At 37.2% G+C, this 24,083-nt stretch overlaps 2 protein-coding genes across 2 annotated transcripts in view; one reads left to right on the top strand and one right to left on the bottom strand.

The window, feature by feature from the left end:
- FAM227B (family with sequence similarity 227 member B) overlaps positions 1-24,083 on the top strand; it is a 210,409-nt gene that overhangs the window by 50,160 nt on the left and 136,166 nt on the right. The window lies entirely within an intron of this gene.
- FGF7 (fibroblast growth factor 7) overlaps positions 6,024-24,083 on the bottom strand; it is a 62,530-nt gene continuing 44,470 nt past the window's right edge. Inside the window, exons 3-4 of the mRNA XM_004709423.2 lie at positions 9,492-9,595; positions 6,024-8,456 (exon numbers count right to left, since the gene is read on the bottom strand). Coding sequence (XP_004709480.1) covers positions 8,262-8,456; positions 9,492-9,595 — 299 coding nt within the window. The 3' untranslated portion in view covers positions 6,024-8,261. The remainder of the gene's footprint in view (positions 8,457-9,491; positions 9,596-24,083) is intronic.

Below are 24,083 nucleotides of genomic sequence, written 5' to 3'. Positions count from 1 at the left end.
CGATATGTTTTTTCTTGGTTGTCTTTTGAATGAGTTTTGCTTTCTGCCTATGTAATGTTCTTGATGCCATTCCACAGTTAGTCAGTTCTTCTGTATTAGTGTTCAATGCATTAAATCTATCCTTGACATGTTCTTCAAATTCAGATAGGATATATTCAAAGTAATATTTTGTCTGTTGTGGATGGACTTGTTTAAATTTTGTTCCATTTCTACCTGCATTTACATATGAGTAATTGATGAACTTTTCCAAGCCTCATTTGTCTGCTAATATTGAGCTTCTCTTTCACCTCTTCCCACCCATGTATATTCTGTATATTCCATCTGGCGAGTTCCACGTGTAAAGTCACATTCATGTTGTTGGAAAAAAGGTATTTACAACGATGAAGTCTTTATTCTTACAATATTCTGTCTTGTAATCTCCAGCTTTATTTCTATCACCAAGACCATTATGCCTTCCTTTTTGTTTCCATCTTTTGAATTCCAAATGCCAATAATTATGACCATATCTTGATTTTATGTTTGATCAATTTCAGACTGAAGAAGTTGGTATAATTCTTCAACCTCTTCATCACTAACTTCAGTGGTTGGTCCATAAATTTGAATACATATTTGTATTAACTGAGGCTCTTTGTAGGTTTATAGATATTATCCCATCACAGACACCATTGTACTTTAAATAGATCTTGAAATGTTCTTTTTGACAATGAATGTGACACCATCCCTCTTGATTTTTTTGTATCCCCAGCATCGTAAACCATATGACTGTCAGATTTAAAACGGACAACGCCAGTCTGTTGCAGCTCACTAATGGCTTAGGATTGAATTTTACACGTCCCACTTCATTTTTGATGACTTCCAATTTTCCTTAATTCATACTTGATATATTCCATGTTCTTATTATTAATGGATGTTTTCAGCTGTTCTCATTTTGAGTCATGCTCCATTAGCAAATAAAAGTTCTAAAACCTCTGCTGCATCCACGTCATGGTGGTGGACTTTTGTTTGAGGAGAAAGCTCTTCTTCATCTTATTCTGAGTGCCGGTCAACGTGAGGAGTTCATCCTGGCACAAAACTGGCAATATCTCAGTGCTATTCATCATATTTTCTGTGACAGGAGCCTCAGAAGTGGACAGCCTGTTTCTTCTCTGCAGTCTGTTCTTTGTCTGGAAGCACACTGAAACCTGTTCGCCGTGGGTGGCCCTGCTGGTATTTAAAATATTGGTGACATAGTTTCTAGCATCGCAGCAGCATGCAAGCCACCACAGGATGACAAACTGACAGACAGAGGTGGAACAAGTTTCATAAGACAAGTTTATTTCCCTCTTTTTTCTGCTGCCTCGTATGCTGCAGTATTGAACATGGGTCTGATGCTTAGGCTACATTTCTGACCAGTAAGTCAGAATCTCGGGCAGGGGACATGACGCTCAGATTATTGGACTTTCACACACTTTTTGTATTTTTCCGTAATCATTATAAAATGTTCCTTTCCGCCTCTGGTAATTCCTTTTTGAGTTCTGTTTGATCTGATATGATGGCAATTTCAGCTTTGTTACTCTTCCTTTCCCATCATTTTCCTTACAACCTGATTGTTGCTTCTATGTTGTAAGTATACTTAGTTGGGTCTTTTTTCTTTAAACCAGTCAGAATTTTATGTGAATTTGAACACTTATTTCATTTATCATTAATGTAATGGTTGGTATGATTTCGTGTATCATGCCATATTCCTATTTATTTTTAATTATTTCTTTTTTTAATCATTTTATTGGGGCTCGTACAATTCTTATCACACTCCATCCATCCATCCATTGTGTCAAGTACATTTGTTGCCATCATGATTTTTAATTATTTCTTTCTTGTTTTTCTAGTCTCCTTTCCTAACTTGCTTTATTTAATCAAATAGATTGAATCTTCTCTTTTAATTCCTTTATTGGCTATTTATGTATACCTCTATATTTGGGGGGTTGTTATATAGTGGGTTTTCTTAAAAAGGCATTTTTAAAAAATCATTTTATTGGGGCTCATACAACACTTATCACAATCCATACATCCATCCATTGTGTAAAGCACACCTATACATTTGTTGCCCTCATCATTCTCAAAATTCGCTTTCTGCTTGGGTTCCTGCAATCAGCTCCTCATTTTCCTTTTTCCTCTCCCCCTCCCTCCCCACTCCCCCCTCCCTCATGAACCCGTAATAATTTATAAATTATTATTTTATCTTACCTTACACTGCCCGGTGTCTCCCTCACCCACTTTTCTGTTGCCCATCCCCCAGAGAGGAGGTTATATGTAGATCCTTGTGATTGATTCCCCCTTTCTACCTCCCCCTTCCCTCCTGGTATCGCCACTCTCACCGCTTGCCCTGAGGGGTTCATCTGTCCTAGATTCCCTGTGTTTCCAGTTCCCATCTGTACCGCTTTGCATCCTCTGGTCTACCCAGGTTTCCAAGGTAGAATTGGGATCATGAGTAGTTGGGAGGAGGAAGCGTTTAAGAACTAGAGGAAGGTTGTGAGTTTCATTATTGCTACACTGAACCCTGAGGGACTCATCTCCTCCCCACTACCCCTCTGCAAGAGATCTTCAGTTGTCTACAGATGGGCACTGGGTACCCATCACGCAAAATGTCTCTTTAGATAGCAAAACTTTCACTTTAATAAGGCCAAGTCATGAGATTTTCCATTTTCTTATATGCACGTGACACCTGGTGAACGAAACAGGAAGACCAAAGGAGCGGGACACATTCAAATTAAAGTGTTGACAAAGGATATTCAATATATCATGGACAGCGAGGACAAATAAATCTTCCTTAGAGGAAGTATAGCCTGAATGGTCCTTAGAAGAATACTTTGGACAGATACCAAGGAGCAATTGCTGAAGAAAGAAAAAAGATCTTAGTAAAGTAGCGTCAGCAAAAAAAGACAGAAACCCTCAATGCAAGAGATCGTCACAGTGGCTGCACCCCTGGGCCCAGACCCAGCAGTGATGGTGAGGGCCATAGAATCAGGTAAAAAGGAACTAGGTCAGGAAGCAAATAAGGCTTTTCAGGGTGTTGAGACAATGAGGAATAGCCCAGTATAATTTCTAAAACATTTTTGTTCATTTATCTAATTGGTTCTCCGTCCAGGAGTTTTATTAGCATCTCCTTGGGAACTTTAAGAAATTACCTGATCCTTCTCCAAGATAAACTGATGCAACTGGTCTGAGGTGGGGTTCGGGCCCAATTACTTGAAAACAAAGCCCAGGGGATTCTCATGTGGCTTTGAATTGAGAACAATTGTTTTCTCAAGCTTGTTTGGGTCTTCTTCTGCTCTGCAGGCAAACGATGAGTCCATCTACCCAATGAAGATTTATAGGCTTTAAAACTCTAAGGGACAATTCTAGTCTGTGGCACCGGGTCACCATGAGCAGGAATCGACTTGACAGCAGTGGGTTGGGTTTCTTATCCAGAACAAAACTATAGCTCATTAGAATTTCAACTGTCATCAGTCACCTTATTTTCTTGGGGCACGACAGTGGAGGGAAAGATTATCTTCAAATTGGGTCTGAAGGTAGGGTTATTTTCTTCACATAAAGGCAAAAAGCTTTTCCAGTTACATTGGAGTTCTATAAATAAGCATTCCAAATTATGGTTTAAATTTTTATTCATGATTCTGATTTGGAAAGAACTACACAGTAGCCTTCAGGAAAAGAGCAAGAATCTCATAATGGAGAACATACCACTTCAACTTTTTCTCTGATGAATGGGTCCCCACTGAAAACCATGATTTACTCTTATGTAGGCTCTATAGAACCCCCTTCTCTTTCAGTGACCTTAAAAACATCCAGAGTATGCCTGTGTTAGGTACTTTAAGATGGCACCAATAATCCAACTTTCTTTTAGTTATGCCTGAGTGTCATCCATACTCTTCAGAGTAGGCAGAATGATGAGATGTCACTCTCATGGTTAGGTTATAAAATGACTTCTTTTTATGTGGGTATGTGTGTGGCTCTGATACCTTGATCTGGGGGAAACAAGAAACTCTATTGCGTGTAGCTTAGAGGCTCACATGATTGGTGAGACGCTGAGTGGATTTCTATCAAAATTGAATATTGAATTAGATGACCAAATACTTTCATTTTAGCCTAGTGACTAGTTTAGAGCCAAAGACACCCAGTCAAACCTTACCTGGGTTCCTGACTCACATAGATTGTGAGATAATAAATATTTGTTGCTCTAAGCCACTATATTTTAAGGTTATGCAGCAAGATAACTAATACATGGCTGGATTCATCAAGAGAAGACTGTTATCTACAAGCCGTTACTATTTTCACATTTCATTTCATGACAATGATATAAAAGAAAATCTTATCAATTCAACGATGAGAATTCAGAAAATGGGGCCAAACAGTAATCAAGAAGGAAAAAGCATAAGTAGTATCTGCCATGGGGGGTCTAGCTTGAGAAGATTAAGGTGAGACCAGGACTTTATTGGTTTTTATTGCGTTCATTATATATATTTTTCTTGCCAAGTCTCTTCAATTCAAGAGAAAGGCACTGCTCCTGACAAAGCCCTCAAAGTTGGAAGATGAATGGGAAATCAGGAGGAACACGTCATTTTCATTGAAGGCAGCAGTTTCATTGAGCAAACGTCTAATGGAATAGACTGACAACAAGGCTAAAGATCATTAACATGAAATTTTAATGCACTATTGCATATGAAGATACACATTAAGAAGTCAAACCAGAGAGATCAAGTAATAGATTTTTTAAAAAGTTGTTTTAGGATGATCCTAGAAAGATAGGGGCTGATCATCATCTGGTACCCATAGATAGGTCACAGTGGCCTGCATACATTCTGATTGATCAGTGATAGAATCTCCCATGGGAGGAGCCATCGCTACTGGTCATTAAATATAGACATTGTCAGTGTTAGATAAAATTTGGTTTTGTTCAGCCTTGTATTATCTATGTGTAAGTTGTACTAAGGGAGGGACAGGATTTCTTTGGTCTTCTCGCCCAGTATATGGCAGAGAGGCATAAATTAAGCCAGAGTATAAACCTTGTACATCTTTCTGAAGCATCAGTATTGCTTCATGATGCTAATTCAAAATAACCTCACATTAAACTCAACACACATCTATGTGGACTGAAACGCAAAGCTCAGATGACTCTTCATAGAAAGTAGGATTTGAAGAAATGTTGTTTTGGTGGCAGCCTTTGCGGTCGTTCACTATACCCTCCTTCTGTCGCCTCTGTTGTTGGCGATATTTCAGAAGAAAATTGCGAGGGGCATTGCTTCAAGGAACTTTTGGTTGTATGATTGCTTTTACTGTGAAAATCGGTGGGTCTCGTATTCAGTACTTATGTTCTGGACACTCTAGAAAACCAGAAATGGAAATTACCAGGTGGGAACTCTTAAGATGCTGTCGTCAGCATTTCATCCTTCTGTCTTTAAGGTATATTTATAACCAATCAAAATATACTTGAGGTGAAAATTTATATCATGGGTGTGCTGTCAAAATATTTGTATTACTTCTTTTGTCAACATTTTTTACTCTTTTACTTAATTTCTCCTTCCTAGTCGTTGTGTCTCTACGTATTTAACCCATTTTCTCTCTCAAAAAGCATTTTAGAGCTCCGCTGATCTGCTATTTTTCAGAGGTCTCCCTTCACAAATAAAGAAGTTTAATGGTGGAATAGAAATTAAGATGGAAAATCTTATCATCTTATTGCTCCTTTTGAGTGAAATCATCACACACGCTCACTCTCTCATTGCTACCAAGTCTATTTGGACTCATAGCGATCCTGTACAGATTAATAACTGAATATTAAGTGACTTATCCCAACATGGTTCAACTTTGTATGCAAAGGTAAAGATCACACGTCAGCAGAAAGGAGAAAACAGGAGGTACTCGGTTGTAATCTTATTCATCTAAACTAAGAGTATGTGCTACATGATGTCGACTCTGCCCTTCACTGGTCGTTGTATCGCAATCTCAAATTCCTTATTTGTACATGAATAAGAGGGACAAATCATTTTAAATTTGTGTAAGCAGTGCAGATTTTATTTTCTAGACTGTTCATGATAAAAATACAATTGCATGAGGAAAAAATACAATTAAAAGTGGACGCTGCTATAAAGATCGCAATGGTGATGAGTAATACTACCAGGAATGGATATACTACTAAATATTTATTTTTGCTTAATTCAGTTATGTAGTATAATTTGGTGGTAACTGCAACTCCACAGACAACAAGTATTTGGTCCTAACATGACTCTAGTATCCTAGAGGTACCTTCGCTATTTGGTTTAAATTTGTTTTTAAATCATCTTTTTTATCCTTTAAAAATATAGTAAGATTAGTCTACTTCTGAATTTTCTTAAATTCAGATGTTGGATGATCTAATCTAATTGATAATCCTCCACCCTTGATGTACTACAAGGCTCTAGTCACATAACCCTGATTTTGAAACATGAGCTTGCAAAGAACCCTTACATCAGATGGTAGTTGGCAATGCCATTCATTGCATCTTCCTAAAGAATATCTAAGGAGGGCAGGTCTTTCTTGTGTCTTGCAACCACAAGAAAATCAAACGAGCCTGTGGTTTCTGTTGACTTAGCCTTTCATGAATGCTCATCTAGAAATGTATTGGCAGATACTAATGATGTAAAATAGACTGGCTTGAATAACAGATATTTTGGGTAAGCAGATACAGTAATGCCGATGTCTGACAATGGGAGAATTATTAAGTCAAGATGTATCTTTCTAACCTAAAACCTTCATGATATTCAGGGCCCCACATCCCTAAGTATATGCTCTATTTTGGGCTTTGTTTAACCATGTGTGGGCTTTGTGTTACCATCTAATGGGAAAATAACTTTTAATGCCGCCATCTTTTATCTGGCAGAGAGCCCAAGTAATTTTTAAAATTACTAATTTAAATAGGCATATTATAAAAATATGACACTGTTCTGCTCATGAACCCAAATATATTAAAACTTAAAATTCTATGAATTTTTTTATCTGTTGTGATTTCACTTATATGATCCAATTGAATTGGCAAGAGTACATGGCAAAACATGTTTCACATTTTTGCATTGTTCCCTGCGAGACATCTATTGTAAGCATCGCTGCAGGCTGTCGTTTTTGTCCACCATCCAGGATTTGCTGGACCAAGCGCTGTGTACTAGCCTTAGCGTTGGTCCTGAGAGGGAGGGAGAACTTGAAGTTGAGCCAGACGGTTTTGGTATTCCTTTAAAATTGAAAGCATATGAAACAGATACAGCTTATTAAGATTATTTCTTTATAAATAACATAAACTTAAATAACAAAACAATAAAGTTCAAATACAACTTAAAGTAGAGTTTAATGCTGTAACCACAGGGAAAAAAATGCACGATTACTTGTGGGAAGAACATTATTAAAAGCTATCATCTCAAATATGAATTATACAAAAGATAGATTATGTTATTTGAACAAAACTTAAAGATTTCTGAGTTTTACTTTTAGGGTTCATAAAATATTATTTTGTGGCAAGTGAGATGAAGTACAGTATCATTATTGATATTTTATATACAAAATTTTTAAAACAAACTTTGAGCAATACTCTTTAAATTTCAACAACATGAGGAATTTGTTCCTGTTAATAGATACATGCATGTTCTAATCCTATACTTCTTTAAAAACTACCTATATGATTCAATTTCATAATAAAAAATTTTTGAGAATATTCCACTTTTATAGTTTTCATGGGCTATTATTTTTTGTGAGAAAACATTTCAAATACTGCTTATCTTCCATAGTTAGTGATTACTTGATTATCTGACAAATCATTCCAGCAGCCTCTAGGTCTGACATATCTTATATAAGGTAATCTGCATTATTATTATTATAGCAGCCATTTTAAAAGCAGATAGGGATATTTTAAATAATCATTATCAGATAATCAAATCTAACATACTCTTACGTGTAAATTAATTTAAAGGAAAAAAATTACTATTACTAACACCATGATTGTACAACCAGTTTTACAATTTTTTACAACTTTCAGTTACTAAATCTGATTTTCGTGTTACATTTTTCAAATCTTTCTTTAATGCAGTCTCTTAAAATAAACATAAATGCGCAAGTCCAGCTTGATCAGTTTTTCAGTAGTTTTCCAGCCTTTCTTGGTTACTTAAAAAAAGAAAAGGGGGGGAGGGGCGGAGGAGAAGAGAGAAAACAGTCCACTTAAAGAAATCTCCCTGCTGGAACTGGTTTCTTATATACCACACATGCGATTAAGTTATTGCCATAGGCAGAAAGTGGGCTATTCTTTGCTCTTTCTTCGTTTTTTTCCCTTTGACTGGAAGCCCTTTCTGATTCAGCGCGACAAACATTTCTCCTCCACTGTGTGTCCATTTAGCTGATGCATAGGTGTTGTAATGATTTTCCAGAATTAATTCTTTGAAGTTGCAATCTTCATTGCATTCTTTCTGTTAAACAAAGAAACAAACACGTGATTTTTAGAAGGGCTCGGTGAAGCAGGAAGTAAACAAGTATTATTTGGGTAGCGTTAAAATATATATGACTTTTTGTTTTAAACTTCAGCTTGAATGTGCCTAATACTGCATTTTATTAGATACAGGTGTAGCATATTTGCAAAGGAAACAACTTAAATTTTTTGACAGATAAAATGATACTCATTTAGCTAAGTAAAATGGTTCCAATTTTTGGAGGGTGTCAATAATTGATTTTTGGTGCCCATTTGTCCTGCTTAGCCATATTCATATGCCTAGGCTCAAGCATTGGAAATTTGATATAGTTAGCCAACTCTCTGCCCCTTGTAAATATTGAATATAATTCACAACTGTTCTTTATCTACCACTTTGCTGATGGTGAGAAATAGGAGGTTAATTTATTTATTCATCCAACCATTCACTAAGGTATTCATTCATTGAATTAAGCATATGTTATTGTAACTAGCTTGTGCTAGACATTGTGCTGGGCTGCATAAATGCAAAGGAAAGCTAATTATACTTCATTATAGTGGGATGAACTGTTACATATTTTGCATTGTAAGAAAGAGGGAACAATGTCAACGCTTATAGTTCAAAGCCCATGATTATGAGTTTGATGTTGATAAACAATCTGAACACTTCAGAACTTTTTATTTCAAGAATGTTCATGTCAGCAATGTGCAAATTGGGTGAACTTTAACAAAAAGGGCTTTCATCCTGAGAGATGGAAAATTTAGATTTTAAGTATGTGAAGTGCACATGGAATTTGAGAGCTGGGTGTATCTTGGGGGCTCAGCTCTTCCTGCTCATTTTACAGATGAAGAAATGAAAATCTAGAGAGCGTAAGCACTTGGTCCCAAGGTCCCACAGAAAAGGTGTTCTAATGCTTGAGCATTTTAATGAAATTCTTATATAATTGAAGAAAGATTACTTTAATTTTTATTTTTCAGAAAGATATTTCTGACCCGAATAGGTTTGAAAAATTAAGTCTAGCTATTCATGAGCCCATACCTTTGCATACAGCTTTCCTTCCTTGTTCATTGCAAGGTAGTATTCACTTTCCACCCCTTTGATTGCCACAATTCCAACTGCCACTGTCCTGATTTCCATAATATCTGCAAGGAACCACAGAAAGATTGTCAGTTGTTCACTCAGCTTGGCAGGTTATTCAACAATGGTTGTTTGTTCTTTATTTCTGCTTCAATTGTCAACTCTTCAAATGCTGAGTGGGTTTACTTCCTCAGCCCAAGATGCCCTTCCCATATCACATACGTAGAAACACCAAAGTGGTCCTTATTAGCATGAAGAGCACAAACTGGCTTTGATTTTGGCTTTGTAGAGAAACAATCTGGATTCAAATAAATGGTTTCCTATTTGAATTTGTATTTTTATTCTCTTGAATTACATTTCTGATTTACTATCATAATAGTAAAAGTTAACATTGACTGAACGCAGGCCACAGGATAAGGATTAGTCTAGTGTGCTTGTGCATTAACTCAACCGTTTCCCCATTTTATAGATCAAGAAACTGGAGCAAAGGCAAGTTAAGTAATTTGCCCAAATTCTCACAACTACAGATAGCAGAGCTGGAATTTGAACCCCAATAGTCAGATTATTAATTATTATACAATGCTATGAAGATAGTTTAATCTATGGTTTTTGCTCTTTAGTAAAACGTTATCTTTCAAAGGTAATTGCTAACAGCATATATCTTGAAAATACTGAAATTAAATAAAAACCAATGAAGGCAGTTATTAATGATGCTACATAGGGCTATTGGTTTGTTTGCTGTTGCTAGATGCCATCAGGTACCGTTTGACTGGTAGCATCCCATGTAACAGAGTGGCAAGGCCCCTGGGGATTTTTGAGGCTGTCAACTTTGCAAACGCCGATCGCCAGGTCTTTCTCTTGTAGAGCCACTCCACTGGGTGGGTTCAAAGCATTCGCCTCTTTGTTACAGCTGAGCACCTAACTATGATGCTACCTGGGCTCCTCAACAGAGACAGCCGCATCCATTGCCATCGAGTCCATTTCTACTCCTCGTGACCCTACAGGACAGAGCAGTAACTACCTATGGGAGAGTCTGCCTCCTTAATGCACCAACTACCTACAGTGCAGAAACTGCCTCCTTAATGCACCAGCTGCTGGGAGGGAGAAAGAAAGCGTAGGGCCTTCAAAAACATTTTTTACACATCATAAACTAATAGTGAGGTGATACTATTGAAAAGGAAATGTTGAATTAGATTTGTCGTTTTATTTACATAATGTTTTATAACTTTACACTTTTATTCATTTTCATGTAGTTACTTTTAACTTACTACTTTATTATATATGTCTTCTAAATACAAGAAAATTATGTCTAACAAATGCAAAGAAAGTTCTAAATGAAAATTATCTGCAGAAATCTAGTCTTAAGACTGTCTTCTGAAATATTAATATGCATCAAGGAAAATCTCAATTGTGGACTGTATGCCTTCACCTCATCCCCTTTATTTATTCTTTTTTAAGTGTATCTATCTGGAGGATAAAATAGTTACCCTCTCCATTGGGATTTTTATGTTTCATATATCAACTGCCTGAAGAAGCCATTTTTCTTAGCAAACCATAGTAGTCAGCAGTCATCTAATTAGCACTCATCTAATTAAGTTTCACAATTGCTCATTTAGAAATCTATCTAAAAGAAAATGCAAAGGTGTGAATATTGGTATTTTTTTAAAAGAAGTCTAAGTGTACAAGTAACATTCCCAGTAAATTGTTCTCCAAAATGTAAGGCATATTCCAACGCAGGCCATTACGGTCAAATTGTTAGCATTATGACTCTGGAAACATAGTAACAGAGTTATTTCAGGCAAAACGGCCATTTATACTTGTCAACAATACTGTCAACAGTAGTGCAATTCGCTATTTAAGTTGTCAGTCTTACAAACTAGACAATGACTGCTCTATGTTTTTCCTCCACTTCAATAAGGCATGAATATCTCCAAACTTGTGCCTACTGCCTATTTAGTCTTTTACCAACACTTGGAGTGGGAAGAGAAAACCTTGTTATAAATTGCTATTTAAAAAAAAATCTCCAACATCTTGTAGAATTTCAGTTGTTCTGGACTGTTGAAAGTGGTTCTTTGTTCTTATTACAATGTTTAAATGTTTTAATTTTCCCATTTGAAAAATTAGCTTCGATTGTTAATGTTTAGCAGAACTGCATAACTCAAAGAACCATTATTTCTCAGATGACCACTGTATGGTAGGTTAAAAAATCAATTCAAAATTCAGTGGGGGAAAGTGGATTTTAATAAAACTGGGCATGGAATTTCAGATTCCACCTTACAACTAACCTTTATGAAACTACCAACCGTTGATGTAATATCTGTTTTATTTAAGTACTCTCCCTTTTTATACCTATACATCTATATGAAGCCAAAATTTCTTCATGTATACCTAGGCAAGATGCTATATTACAAGAGTTTAATATGAAAATGTAGCTATATTTTTGTTAAGTCAGAAACTATTGTATTGGGGTTTTTAAAAGTATAAAACAAAAATGCTTATCTCACTAAATTTTTTGCTTTACAACATCTAGTTCTTTTTCACTTTAAAAATGTTATCTGGGAAAACAAAGTCATACCATTTTCCTCTCTAAATTCTTTTGGAAAATAGAGCTATTTTTCAGAAAAGGGGGGTTACTTCTGTTGCTCTGTAATGGATTCTTATGGTTGTTTATAAATGAGTTAATTAAGAAATGTTTTCTATTTTGAATACAGTAAACATCAGTAGTTATAACCCACATAAACAAAAGCTCTTTGAGGCACTCAATGCTTAGTAGTGAAAAGGGATCCCAAGACTAAGACGTTGAAACAGCTTTTCTAAATTAATTCCATTTCTCACGCTCTGCTTACTTGCAGTTTGACTGTACTTTATAAACTGTGGGTTATATCTGTGGGTTGACTCTCGGGTTATTCTTCAGCTCTCTACATGCATGGGCTTAAAAGAGAAACCCCATTACATGTGCAAACAGACGTGTTCAATGTGCTCCAAAATGTCTGCGGAGTTTCATGATGATATTTAAAAGTATCAAGTTGCAGATTAAAATTAAATTATGTAAGTAAATAGTAAACTATTTAAAACATACGTATTTGATCAACTTGGTTGCTAGTTGGATGTTAGTATGGTTTTAATTAAAGAATAATACTAAGATATTTATTTATACTGCTGATTTTTTGTGCACTGACACATTTAAGAAAACAAAGAATTTTGCTAAGCACATGTTGCTATTTTTGACATATTAAAATCCTGCCTTTGAGTACTACAGTTGTTACATATTCTCATGTGTTTCAGTACTAAATATATTCACGTGCATAAATTAAAAATAATCATAAGTCTTTTCAAAGGGAGCAGGCTTTGTTCCTCAGTTTTCTTGCCTGAGACCTTTTCAATTCCTCCCTCGCTTGCCTTTTGAAGCCCCTTTCCAAAATGCCCCTTCAGTCAGAGGTGTTTTAAGATCTCCACAGCCCCTTGCAGCCTGGCAGGGACACACCGTGTGTCAGAGGACAGGCAGGTTCTGTAAGGTTTTCGCTGGCTGGTTCTTCCAAAGGAGATCGACAGGTCTCTTTGTGGCCCCTCTGGGGCCTGAGACGCTCCACCGTTGGGTCAGCAGCACAATGTGTAGCCATTTGCACCACCCGGGGGCTGCTCAGTGGCCTGAGATACTGGCATTTTCTGAGATCCTACTCTACACAGATTATACGCATTTTATAAATCCTTATTTCCCACTAGATGCATTATTTTACAAGTAGATTCAATGTTACACAATTTTCCTCTGGAAAACATTTGGCCTAAAGTAACCCCTGGAATGTGCCACTAGCTATAAATATTCTGCTAGTGTCATGCTTTGCTGAAAATTCTCGCAAAGTCAAAAAACATCACCAAGTTGTTCACAAACCCTATGAAAAAGGATATTGATGAATTTAATAAATAATGAAGCTGGCATAATGGTGTGCTTTATATGTTAAATACACATATTTGCTAGCCCTGATTTTTTTTTTATTTTCTAATTTTAGCACCAATAACTTTATGTTAAAGCATTTAATATATGTGATGGGCCCTAGGCACAGCGCCGGACACAAGGTCACTGCTGTTAACCCTGGAATATTTTCATAGGACTACCCTGGTGTCTTTTCACTAGCACCACATTTCATAAATGTATAGCCTAAATGTAATTGTTGTCCTTGAATCAAAGTCGGAAACTCACAGGGGCACTTCTACCTGGTCCTACAGACCAGGTTGCTGAGTCAGCATCTACCTGATGGCGGCCAGTAAATAAGATCTTCTAATCTCTTTACTGGCTTTCTCCCTTCGAGGTCATCAGGGTTCTTAATCGCCAAATTTCAATTTTCAATTTTCTTCTGTTCATCATTTTCTTCTGTTCATCTTCTCACACTCTGGACTGTTAGCCTCTTCCCAATGTCTGCTGTTTCATTAATTCTGCTCTACCTGACCCACTAATTTACTCAAAAGTTACCAGCTTTTGTGTAACCGTATAGCTATAAAGCCTTTCTTTTAATAACTTATACCATTGGTTTAATGTTTAAATGACCTTTTTTTTCCATCCCACTGTCTGAAATATGTATTTTGTCATTTGAATTTCAAATAGATATCTTCAGTGAATCTATAATTAATTTTGAGGTATTATAAGACTATAAACTGATGTTTTATTTCTGCAAATAGCTAACTAGGTTTTATGTTATTTATTGCATATTCCATTCTTTCTTTCAACTGAGTAACGATGCTTTTCTTGTAGCTCATATTCCCATTGCTGTACTTGTCTGTCTAGCACACATTCACAATCATTTGTTGTGGGCAACTAAATCTGAAGTAGCTCATTGCTTCATGTGCTATTTAGAGATAGCCTTCAGATAAGTCCTTCTGAGCTTTGCAGAATAAATTGACACCATTTCTTCAAAACAATCCTTTAAAGAGATGAAGACATGTATCACATCCCCCATTGGGCAAAATGCCCATGCTTTCTTCAGCTCTGCCTCAAATTGAATAGATTTCAGAGTCTTCTCCAGCTGTGTTTTATTTTCTTAAACCCGCCTAAAGCAGAATGTTTCCTTCAGATCAACCATAAACTTATTTCACTTTAACACAACCTCATCACCATCCTTAAGAATATTTTCATTTATTTCATTATTTTGGCGTGTGTACGTGGCCATTGCAATGAATTATAGGACACAGCAAGACAGCAGAGGCTTAGGAGGAATGGTTGGCATTGACTTTGGGGCAGTCTGCCGTCTGCTGATAGGGAACCGAATTCTCCTTCTCCTTTGCATAGCCAGGGGAGATCAGACTTGGCCCCCAGGCCAAGTACCTCATTTTCCCAAAAAAACAAACTCCTTGGCGATGGAGCCAGTGCAGATGCATCGTGACCCTATAGGACAGGGTAGAACTGGCCCTGTGAGTTGCTGAGACCAGAGTAGAAAGCCGCATCTTGAGGTTGGCAGCCAACTCAACTGCTATGCCACCAGGACTCTGTATTTAGCTTTAAGCATTGCATCTGGTGTTGGTTACACGACTGAAGTTATACACTTTGATCCTAACCGTTTTCCACAAGGCCACCAACAAAAACTCACTGCTGTTGAGTCTGTTCTGACTCATAGCGACCCTCTGGGCTGTCTCTGTGAGTTTCCACGGGTGTAACTCTTTACAGGAGTAGAGGACTTCGGCTTTCTCCCAAGGGGGAGGGACTGGTGGCTTCAAGGCTGTGTTGGGCTGGGTTGTCCAGAGAAATAAAAACCAGTGACATTCTTACACGCACAAAAATAGCTTTCTATAAAGAAGACATCCCAGCCCAGTCCTACTCGAGCCCATGGGCCCAGTGCTAGTGGGAGCCCTCTTCAGCCTCACAGGGCAGCAGGTTGCTGCTGGACGGTAAAGCAAGAAGCAGGGAGAACACAAGCCAGTGGGTGCAGAGTGGCAGGGATCCAAGAGCATTGGGACCCAAGATCATTGGGACGGTGCCAGAGCTACAGCTCTCTGAGTTAATAGCCCACAGGGGCCACCCCCAGGAAGTAGCCACAGAGTCCCAGCAGAGTGATGGGCCAGAGAGGAAGGGAGAAAAATCCCAAGTGTCTCTCTCATGTAAAAAAGGCCCCACCCCCAAGGAGGCATCATCTGGCTGTGACCTGATCTTTAGGCCGGATTCCCCCTGATGCTTCCATACGAATGCAAACACAAAAAAGCAAACTTGCTGCCACCTCATCAATGCAGAGTGACAGAAAATCTAACTGCCACAGGACGATGGTTGGTGTCAGAAGAGGGTATAAAAAGATGGAGTGTGGAGATGAGTCGGACTTCTGCCTTTGTGATGTCGAACTGCTGACCTTAAAAATTAGCCAGCAGCCTTTTGCATAACCACAGTGCCAACAAGGCTCTCCCAAACGCCAAACCCACTGTCATCAATCTGATTCAAACTCATGGAGACCCTGGAGGACAGGGTAGACTTTGACACTGTAACCCCTGGTGGGATTCAAATGTTTTAACAACCAGTTTGCTGCCCTAATGGCCCTTTTAAGTATTAAAAAAAAAAAAAAAGATATATGGAAAGGTAGTTTCTTATTTCATACAGCTAATACCTAAATAGGAACACTAAAAGAGGTACACAACACTAGATTATGTCATAAGAAATCATTTTTAAATATCAATGAAAGAATATTCATTGACAAAACCTGACAAAAACCCATCAAACTGTGATTTTAGATATTTCCATATTGCTTTTGATTGGTGTCCTGACTGGCAATATTCTTAGCTTTTATGCAGGTATCCTCAGCTATGTGATTCATCCTTAACCATCTTTCACTTTTGTAGTAGAAACCCATTCGTTTAGAGGTCATCCAATTAGACAATAGTCAGTAAGATCCATCGCTTAGAAACAGGCGACTTCTTTTCTCTGAATATATTGTGTTCATCTTTGAAAACCCCTTTCTACTGCTGATGAACTTACAGCAAATGTTCTGAAGATATTTTTAGCTCTTCGAACATTTTCAGGAATTGCTTAATTCACTCATGATATCTCAGGGGTATAAACACAAACCTGAAATGAATGAAGGTGGCTCACCTCTGGTGATTTGGCTTTTTCTCTTTGCATTCTATGTTTGTTTACTGAAGTAACAAATGAAAGAAAATAGAAATGTATATATAGTGGATATAGTTCATCAAAATTACAATGAATTTTATGAAGTGAATAAATAAATACTGCAAGCATAGTTCTAGTTTTTTATACCTATGGACAGAATGAACATTACTACAGATGCTTAAAATACGCCGTTGTGCAGATTAATGTTAATAAAGCGTAAAGAATAAAAATTTATGATATCTACATTGGACAGCTGCCCAGCCACCCACCTTAGAGAGAAACCCAATTCCAAGTGCCATTTTAACAACCGGCTCGCTGAACTCACAAAAAAAATTAGTTATTGGTTCTGCTGAACTTGTTCGAACCAACTGAATCCCACCAATAACTGTAACTCTTTATGGGAGAGAAAGCGCCATCCTTCTCCATGTCTCTGTCATAGCAGTGGCGGGTGGTTTCAAACAGCTGACCTTACTGTTAACCACCCAATAGATAAACACTACACCACAAGGGTTCCTTTCAAGACATGATGAGTTGGGATCAAATTGTTGGGAGTGGATTTGGTTTGGGATTGAGTGTTTGGCTAGGACCAATAAATGGACGTATTGTGCACTTGCAGACTGCTTCTGGAGGGAATGCTACAGTGTTTGGACCAAAAAAGTAGTGTGTTCACTTGTTCACAATGTCTTTCTTGACTTTTACCAGGAAAGGGTGACACAAAGGATTTTATCATAATACAGTTCCTCTAGAAGGGGTTATATGGAATTTCTTCCTAGATCTTTCTTTTCCATTTACCCTAAAATCTACTAGTCTAAGATAAAATGAGCAATACATGAGGCTAATCGTGCTAAGGTTGTCTTTGAATCACTTTACCCTAAGAATGCATATCCTGTAACAGTTAAGTAGATCTTGATGTACACTAAAAAAGAGAAAGCTAATCAAATCAAATTAATCAAGAATTACAAATAGATAAATTATTGCAAAAAGTTTTAATCTTCTTCCCATCAAACTAGCATAAAACTATAAGCATGATTTCATATTGCTGATATCAAATATAAAAGTCTCACAGTAAGAGAACTGATTCCACACTATCATTATAATTAGAGAATAAATCAATTATAGTTCTAATTCGTTCTATTTCTACTTTAATAATGATGTCAAAAACCATTTAAGTGTCTTGATGGATTCGATAAAAATAATCATGTTTTCATTCAGGGATTTATAAAATTAATGTGACATGAGAAAGTTCGTTTGTTTTAATTAACATGTAGTACAGGGAGGACAATATTTTCTCTTTAAACAATTTAAGTTGCAGCAGCTTGTTTCAGCCGGGTCACAACTATGCCAGAATCATAAGCAACCCATTCAGTGGTGCAATAAATAGGATGATTCTACTGGCATATTAATAAAGAATGTCATGAAAATGTCATTCCATTATACAGTAAAGATTTCAATTTCTATACTAATTTACTGACTTTTTTCTTATAATTTATGGTCTTCCTGGGAGGCCAGGAGCCCAGATTTTTCCTTTGAGCTTTCAAAGTTGTCATATTCCCTGAATCAGAGAGAGGGGAAAAAATTTTCTTGATCCCGTAACCTCTATAAGTTCTAAACTTTTATTCGAAACAAACTCTTTGACTATATTATCTATTTACCATTGCTAAATGTGATTCTTTGCTATTTTCTAAATATGGCTCCCAAATTATCAGAATAAGTACAGGTCCTCTAACCCCAGAATATCTGAGAAAAAATTAGATTTTAAAAATGTTTTCATTATAAATTGGGTGAAGGTTTACAGAGCAGATAACCAGTTTCATATTTAAAAATCCATGCACATCTCATTTCCTGTCATCCATTGCAGTCCCCCCAATGGAACACCACTTAACCCACTTTCTCTGTGTCTTCAGTTTCCATTTCTGTTTTTTCTCTAACCCCTTTGGCCATTGCCCTTGAGTAAATGCTGCTGTTTTTCTCTCAAATGGTGGATTATTCTAAGATGTGCGTACCTTTATACCTGTGTTCCCCTTATAGACCTGTCATAGGAACTGAATATAATTGAGACAATCTCTTTCCACCACCTAGAAAAATATCCCATTATTTTCAAGATTTTCCTAAAGTTTAAAATGCCTTCAAGGGGAACTCAATGATTTCATTACACAGGATTATAAACATAAGTTTCGAAATACAAATATATCTGGCAACAAGAAACATAAACATAAATTCATAGCGTGGTTGTGACTGAATCTTCGTTGAGTGTGGAATTGATTCAGACTAGAAGGAAATTAGCACCAGGGCACCAGGAGGGACAATAAAAATGGGGGAAAGAGTCATAACAGGGAAACGCACCCAAACTCCCATCAACATTTGTTTATGGTAAGCTCTAGGAGTCGAGGCACTCGTTGCCAGCTTTTATCTAATTTATTGAGAAATCAGATTAAAAAGTAAACTACACGGTCACCTCAGCTTTCTATTTAGCTATTATGATACCTTGTGAAATGTTGCTGCCAGCTGGATATACGTATGTGATCATCATACCAGAGCCCCCTTTAACCTGTACGAGTGGTTATAGGTTCAATCACGCAAGACACAAGGTCATATTAAATGTTTTCATTTCGGATCATGCTGGTCACCAACAGTAAGAGAAATTAAAGTATGATTTAAAGCCACTTTGGCCTTTGGCTCTATTGGGAATTTTTAGGCAGACATTCCTTGCTAGCAGTCATAACAATCAGTTCTGATGGAGGGGAACTGAATTTCTTTTTCACAGAAATTAAAGTGAAAGGAGACAAAAAGAGAGGGAGAAATAAAAACATCTGTGTTTACAGAGCAAAATACTTAAAATATTAAAACTGAGTTCACTAAACCCCAAATCCCTGATCAGAAACTATATGTGCTCTTTTTGTATTAACAAATATGTATCCAATACTTCTCTGCCTTCTCCAGCTTTATCACCTCAGTCCAGCCCTTCCTTACCTTGAATTTCATCTGTGATGGTAGTTTCCTAACTAAGCCCAGGCCTCTAGCTGCTCTGATGGTATCTTTAGCCTTATCAAGGTTCTTTTCCTCCAAAATTCCGAAGGGTTGCTATAAGTCAGACTTGCCTCCATGCCAGTGAGTTTGGTTTGGTTCTTAGAATCAGACCAAATGTCAAAAGCACTAAGGTAAAAAGATCGATTGTCCAAAAGTTTTCATTAACTTCCTTTTGAATTACTATTAGATTTCTGTAGCTTATCTTATTACATTTGGGTTAAACCTTCCACGGTGATGTTAACCATAGTTCATGTTAGATTGTATTTCATGATCAACACAGAAAGGCAAATGGTATTCCAAACCTCCCTACTTTTTTTAGTTAATTATAGGGTTTTCTTTCTTTTTATTTTGACTAAACCTCTCTGCAGCCTATTGATATTTTAGTATGTATCACATACATAAATAACAACTTCCATGTATTTCTCTCTGCTATGTAATATCTTACATCTATTTCTCTGTCTTGCTCCCAGCACATTCAGACTTTAAGAAGTACACACTAGTTCTAATATTTCCTGAGTTTGTTTGGAAATATCTGTTCTTCTTCTGCACATTGTTATATATTTGAATATAGCCCACCTAAATTTTGCTAAGCAAAGAGAACTGCAGCTGTATTCCAGAAGTAGATGTCATTCTGTTTACACAGAGATATTTCATTGTGTTCTGTTTTATATCTTATTCCTGTTGATGATTAGTACTTTATTGGCTATGACTACAAGAAAATATTTTTAGGGAAATATTCAGATTTTAATAAAACCTTGGCACCTTTTCTGTGAAATGTCTTTTTCCACAGACTTTATCTTCTAAACATAATTCAAATTTTATTCCAAGCTATATTACATTAGGACTCATTATCACCTGAAGATAAAATATGTAAGGATAAATCTGTTTAGGGACCAAAAGGAAAACTACAAATACTACTGCAAGAAACAAAAAAAAAAAGACCTACATAAATGAGAAAACATACCATGCTTGTGGATAGGAAGACTTAAGATTATGAAAATATCAATACTGCCCCAAACAGTCTGTGGATATAATGCAATCCCAATCTAAATCTCAACAATATTCTTTAACAAGATAGAGAAATTAATCACAAACTATATATCAAATGAATAAGGCCCCAGAGAAGTAAAACAGTATTTAAGAGAAAGAACAAAGAAGGAGACTTTACACTTTTCAATCTTATAACTTTCTTACAGCCATGGTACTCAAATCAGCCTGACACTGGTACAGTCAGAGACACCCATACTAATGCATCTCCCAAGAATCGATAACTTAACCATCCACTTAAGGACAGCTGATCTTCAATGTTGAAAGGGGGAAAGATGGTCTCTTTAATAAATGGTACTGGCAGCACCGGATGCTTATTTGCAGGAAAATTAAAGAGTATCCAGTACCTCACACTTATATAAAAACAACTCAATATGATCAAAGACCTAAATGTAAAACCTAAAACTATAAAGCTCATGGAAGAAAATATAGGATCAGAGTTTAAGGTATTAAAAAGACTATCAAACACAGCAAACAATGTACAATCAGCAGAAACTGAACTAGGTAACTGGGACAGAAACTTCACAAAGGAAACATTCAGGCTTCCAACAAACACAGGAAAAGATGCTCGTAATCATTAACTGTTACCCACCCACTACCATTCAGTCAATTCCAATTTGTAGCAACCCTACAGGACAGTGTAGAACTGCCCCGTTTGGGTTTCTGAGGCTGTAAATCTTTGTGGAACCAAAAAGCCTCATCTTCTTCCTATGAAATACCTGGTGGTTTTGAACAGCAGATCTTTTAGTTAGAAGCCCAATATGTAACCGATTACACCATCCCAGTCCTTATTAGCCATATTAGAGATATAAATTAGTACTAGAATAAAATACCATCTCACCCCAGCAATAATGACAGTGATAATCAATAAATAAAGTATATAAAAAACCAGGGACTGAAACCCTTATACCCTTCTAGTTGGACTGCAAAGTGGCAAACCACTATGACAAAGAGAATATGGCGATTCCTTAAATAGCTAGAAATAGAAAAACCATATGCTCCAGCAATACTACTCCTTGGTCTATAGCCTGGAGAAATAAGAGCAGTGATACAAATAAACATATGCACACCAAAGTTCACTGCAACATTATTCACAGTACTGAAAAGCTACCAAATGCCCATCAATGGATGAGTAGATAAAAAAAACCAACCCTGATACATACATACATGCAATGAACAAAGACTAATGATGAATCTATGAGAATACATCTGGAGGACATTATGCTGGCTGAAATAATCACAAAAGGACATCAGAGCACTATTACAAAAAGCCAAGAATAGATTTACACAAAGAAAGAAACCTCCGGTGGTTGCCAAGGATGAGAAGGGAGGATGGGGAATCACTAGATAACGCACAAGTATTAATTGTGGTAAAAGGAAAGGCAATACACAACATGGAGGAAGTCGGCACAATGTGGTCAAGAATAAAAGACAAGTAATGCTATAAAATATAGAGTCCTATGACAACAGTAATAGTAAAAATATTTGGAAAAATCCATACATATGTGTAAATAATGCATGTATACTTAAATATATAAGGGGCTTCAAAGAGTGTGTGAAAAATTCCATTATTTAAAGATTCCATTTCCCCTGAATTTTTGAAGCCCCTTGTATAATAGAACATATGGGAGGAGACAGAAGTACAGAAACAACTTAGACACTGGGGATTGTGCTACTGAACTTGAAGCTTTTGGACCATAAGCTCAGGGAACATCTAGGTCACCTAACAGCCACAGTATGTAAAGGTAATGTTCTACATCCTATTCAGGTGAGTAGCATCTGGGATCTTAAAAGCTTACAGGTAGCCACCTAAGAAGCAACTACAGATCTCTCCCACTTGGAGTAAAGGAGGATGACGAAACCCAAAACTCAAAGGAGCAATTAGTCAAAGGACTAATGACTCATGAACCACAGGCCTTCTAACCAGAGACCCTAAGAACTAGGTGGTGCCTGGCTACCACGACTGCTTGCACAGACCAGCACCAGAAGGGAAAGACCCTATTACAATGAGTAAAAAGGTAGAACAAAATTTGAGATTAAAAAAATAATAATAAAGCCAAATTTACTAATCTGAAAGAGACTGGAGGAACCCCAAGACTATCTCCCTAAAACACAACCTTCTGACTTGAAATTCAAGACACTCCTAGAGACTATACCTCTCAGTCAAACAATAGACAGGCCTGTCAAATACACAGTAATGCCCATTGTGATAGTTAGGTTTTATGTCAACTTGGGTGAGCCATGATATGCTCAACTCCACGATGGAACCCGTGAAGCAGGCAAGCAGTTAATGTGGTCATAGTCTTGTTACAATTGAGGGAGGTTTCTTCCAGGGTAAGGCCTACTCTAACAATGACACTGTGTGGAAGGTAGCTCACTTCTACTGCCGGATACTAACTGGTTCATCAACTTCTGTCATATCCCCTGCTGAGCCCGGGAGCCATCAGTGCACTGTCGACCTCAGATTCATTCAGCTCCGTATCTACTAGCCTGTGGTCTTCTGCTTCATCTTCCTGCTTCTTGTATTAGCTCCTACCACTACAGGAATCTCAGTCATGGAGCAAGTAAAGCTGAGTGCTTTCGGGCAAGAGGCTGGTTTGGAGAGTGGGGTGCCTCTGAGCATTTAATTGGGGAAGTTGGACTTTCTGGCCTACAGAAGGGGAGCTCAGCACTTTCGGGCGGAGGCTTATTGAAGTGGTACACATCTGGGCACTTAATTCAGGGAGTTGGGTTTGCTGACCCACAACACTTACGCTAAATGCCTTCCTTCGTGTTGAGCCTTATAGCAGAGTAGTATGTCCTTTAAGCATTTATTAGCCAACTTGACAGAACTTTGTAACATGTCCTGATAAACAACTCAACCCTGACCATTTCTCACTTGCATCACAACTTGTGAACTTCCTTAATAAAGCCTTTAATCATGACTTTTGTCTGGGAGTCTGTGTAGCCATTGCAATGGATATTAGGGGACATTCAGACAGCACAACTGGTTTTGCTTAGCCTAACATCCATGAAGAATGTGCTCCTTAAAACAACAAACTATATGAAATCAAGAAGGCAACATTTGCCCCAAATCAAAAGATGAGATGGCAGGAAGGGGCAAGGGAAGTAGGTGAACAGAAACCAAAAATCCATGGAGGAAATGGAAGAATGTTGCTGCGTTTGGGGGATTGACTCTGTCTTGGATCAATTTGGGTGTGAATCATTGATTGGAAAATTAAATCGCTATGTAAATTCTCACTGAAAGCACAACAAAATGTTCAAAAATTAATCAAATTCATTTGTCAGTTTTCTAGTGGACTACATCTCGAGTCTCTAACAGAAAGGTCAGCTATTTGAACTCGGTCTCCAAGGGAGAAAGATGAGTTTGTCTATTTCCATGAAGTTGTTAAAATCTA

The sequence above is a fragment of the Echinops telfairi genome, unplaced genomic scaffold (genome assembly GCF_000313985.2).
Source record: "Echinops telfairi isolate 266 unplaced genomic scaffold, ASM31398v2 ScPeMD7_8;HRSCAF=38, whole genome shotgun sequence".
NCBI lineage: Eukaryota > Metazoa > Chordata > Mammalia > Afrosoricida > Tenrecidae > Echinops > Echinops telfairi.
This window is presented reverse-complemented; position numbering and strand designations above follow the sequence as displayed.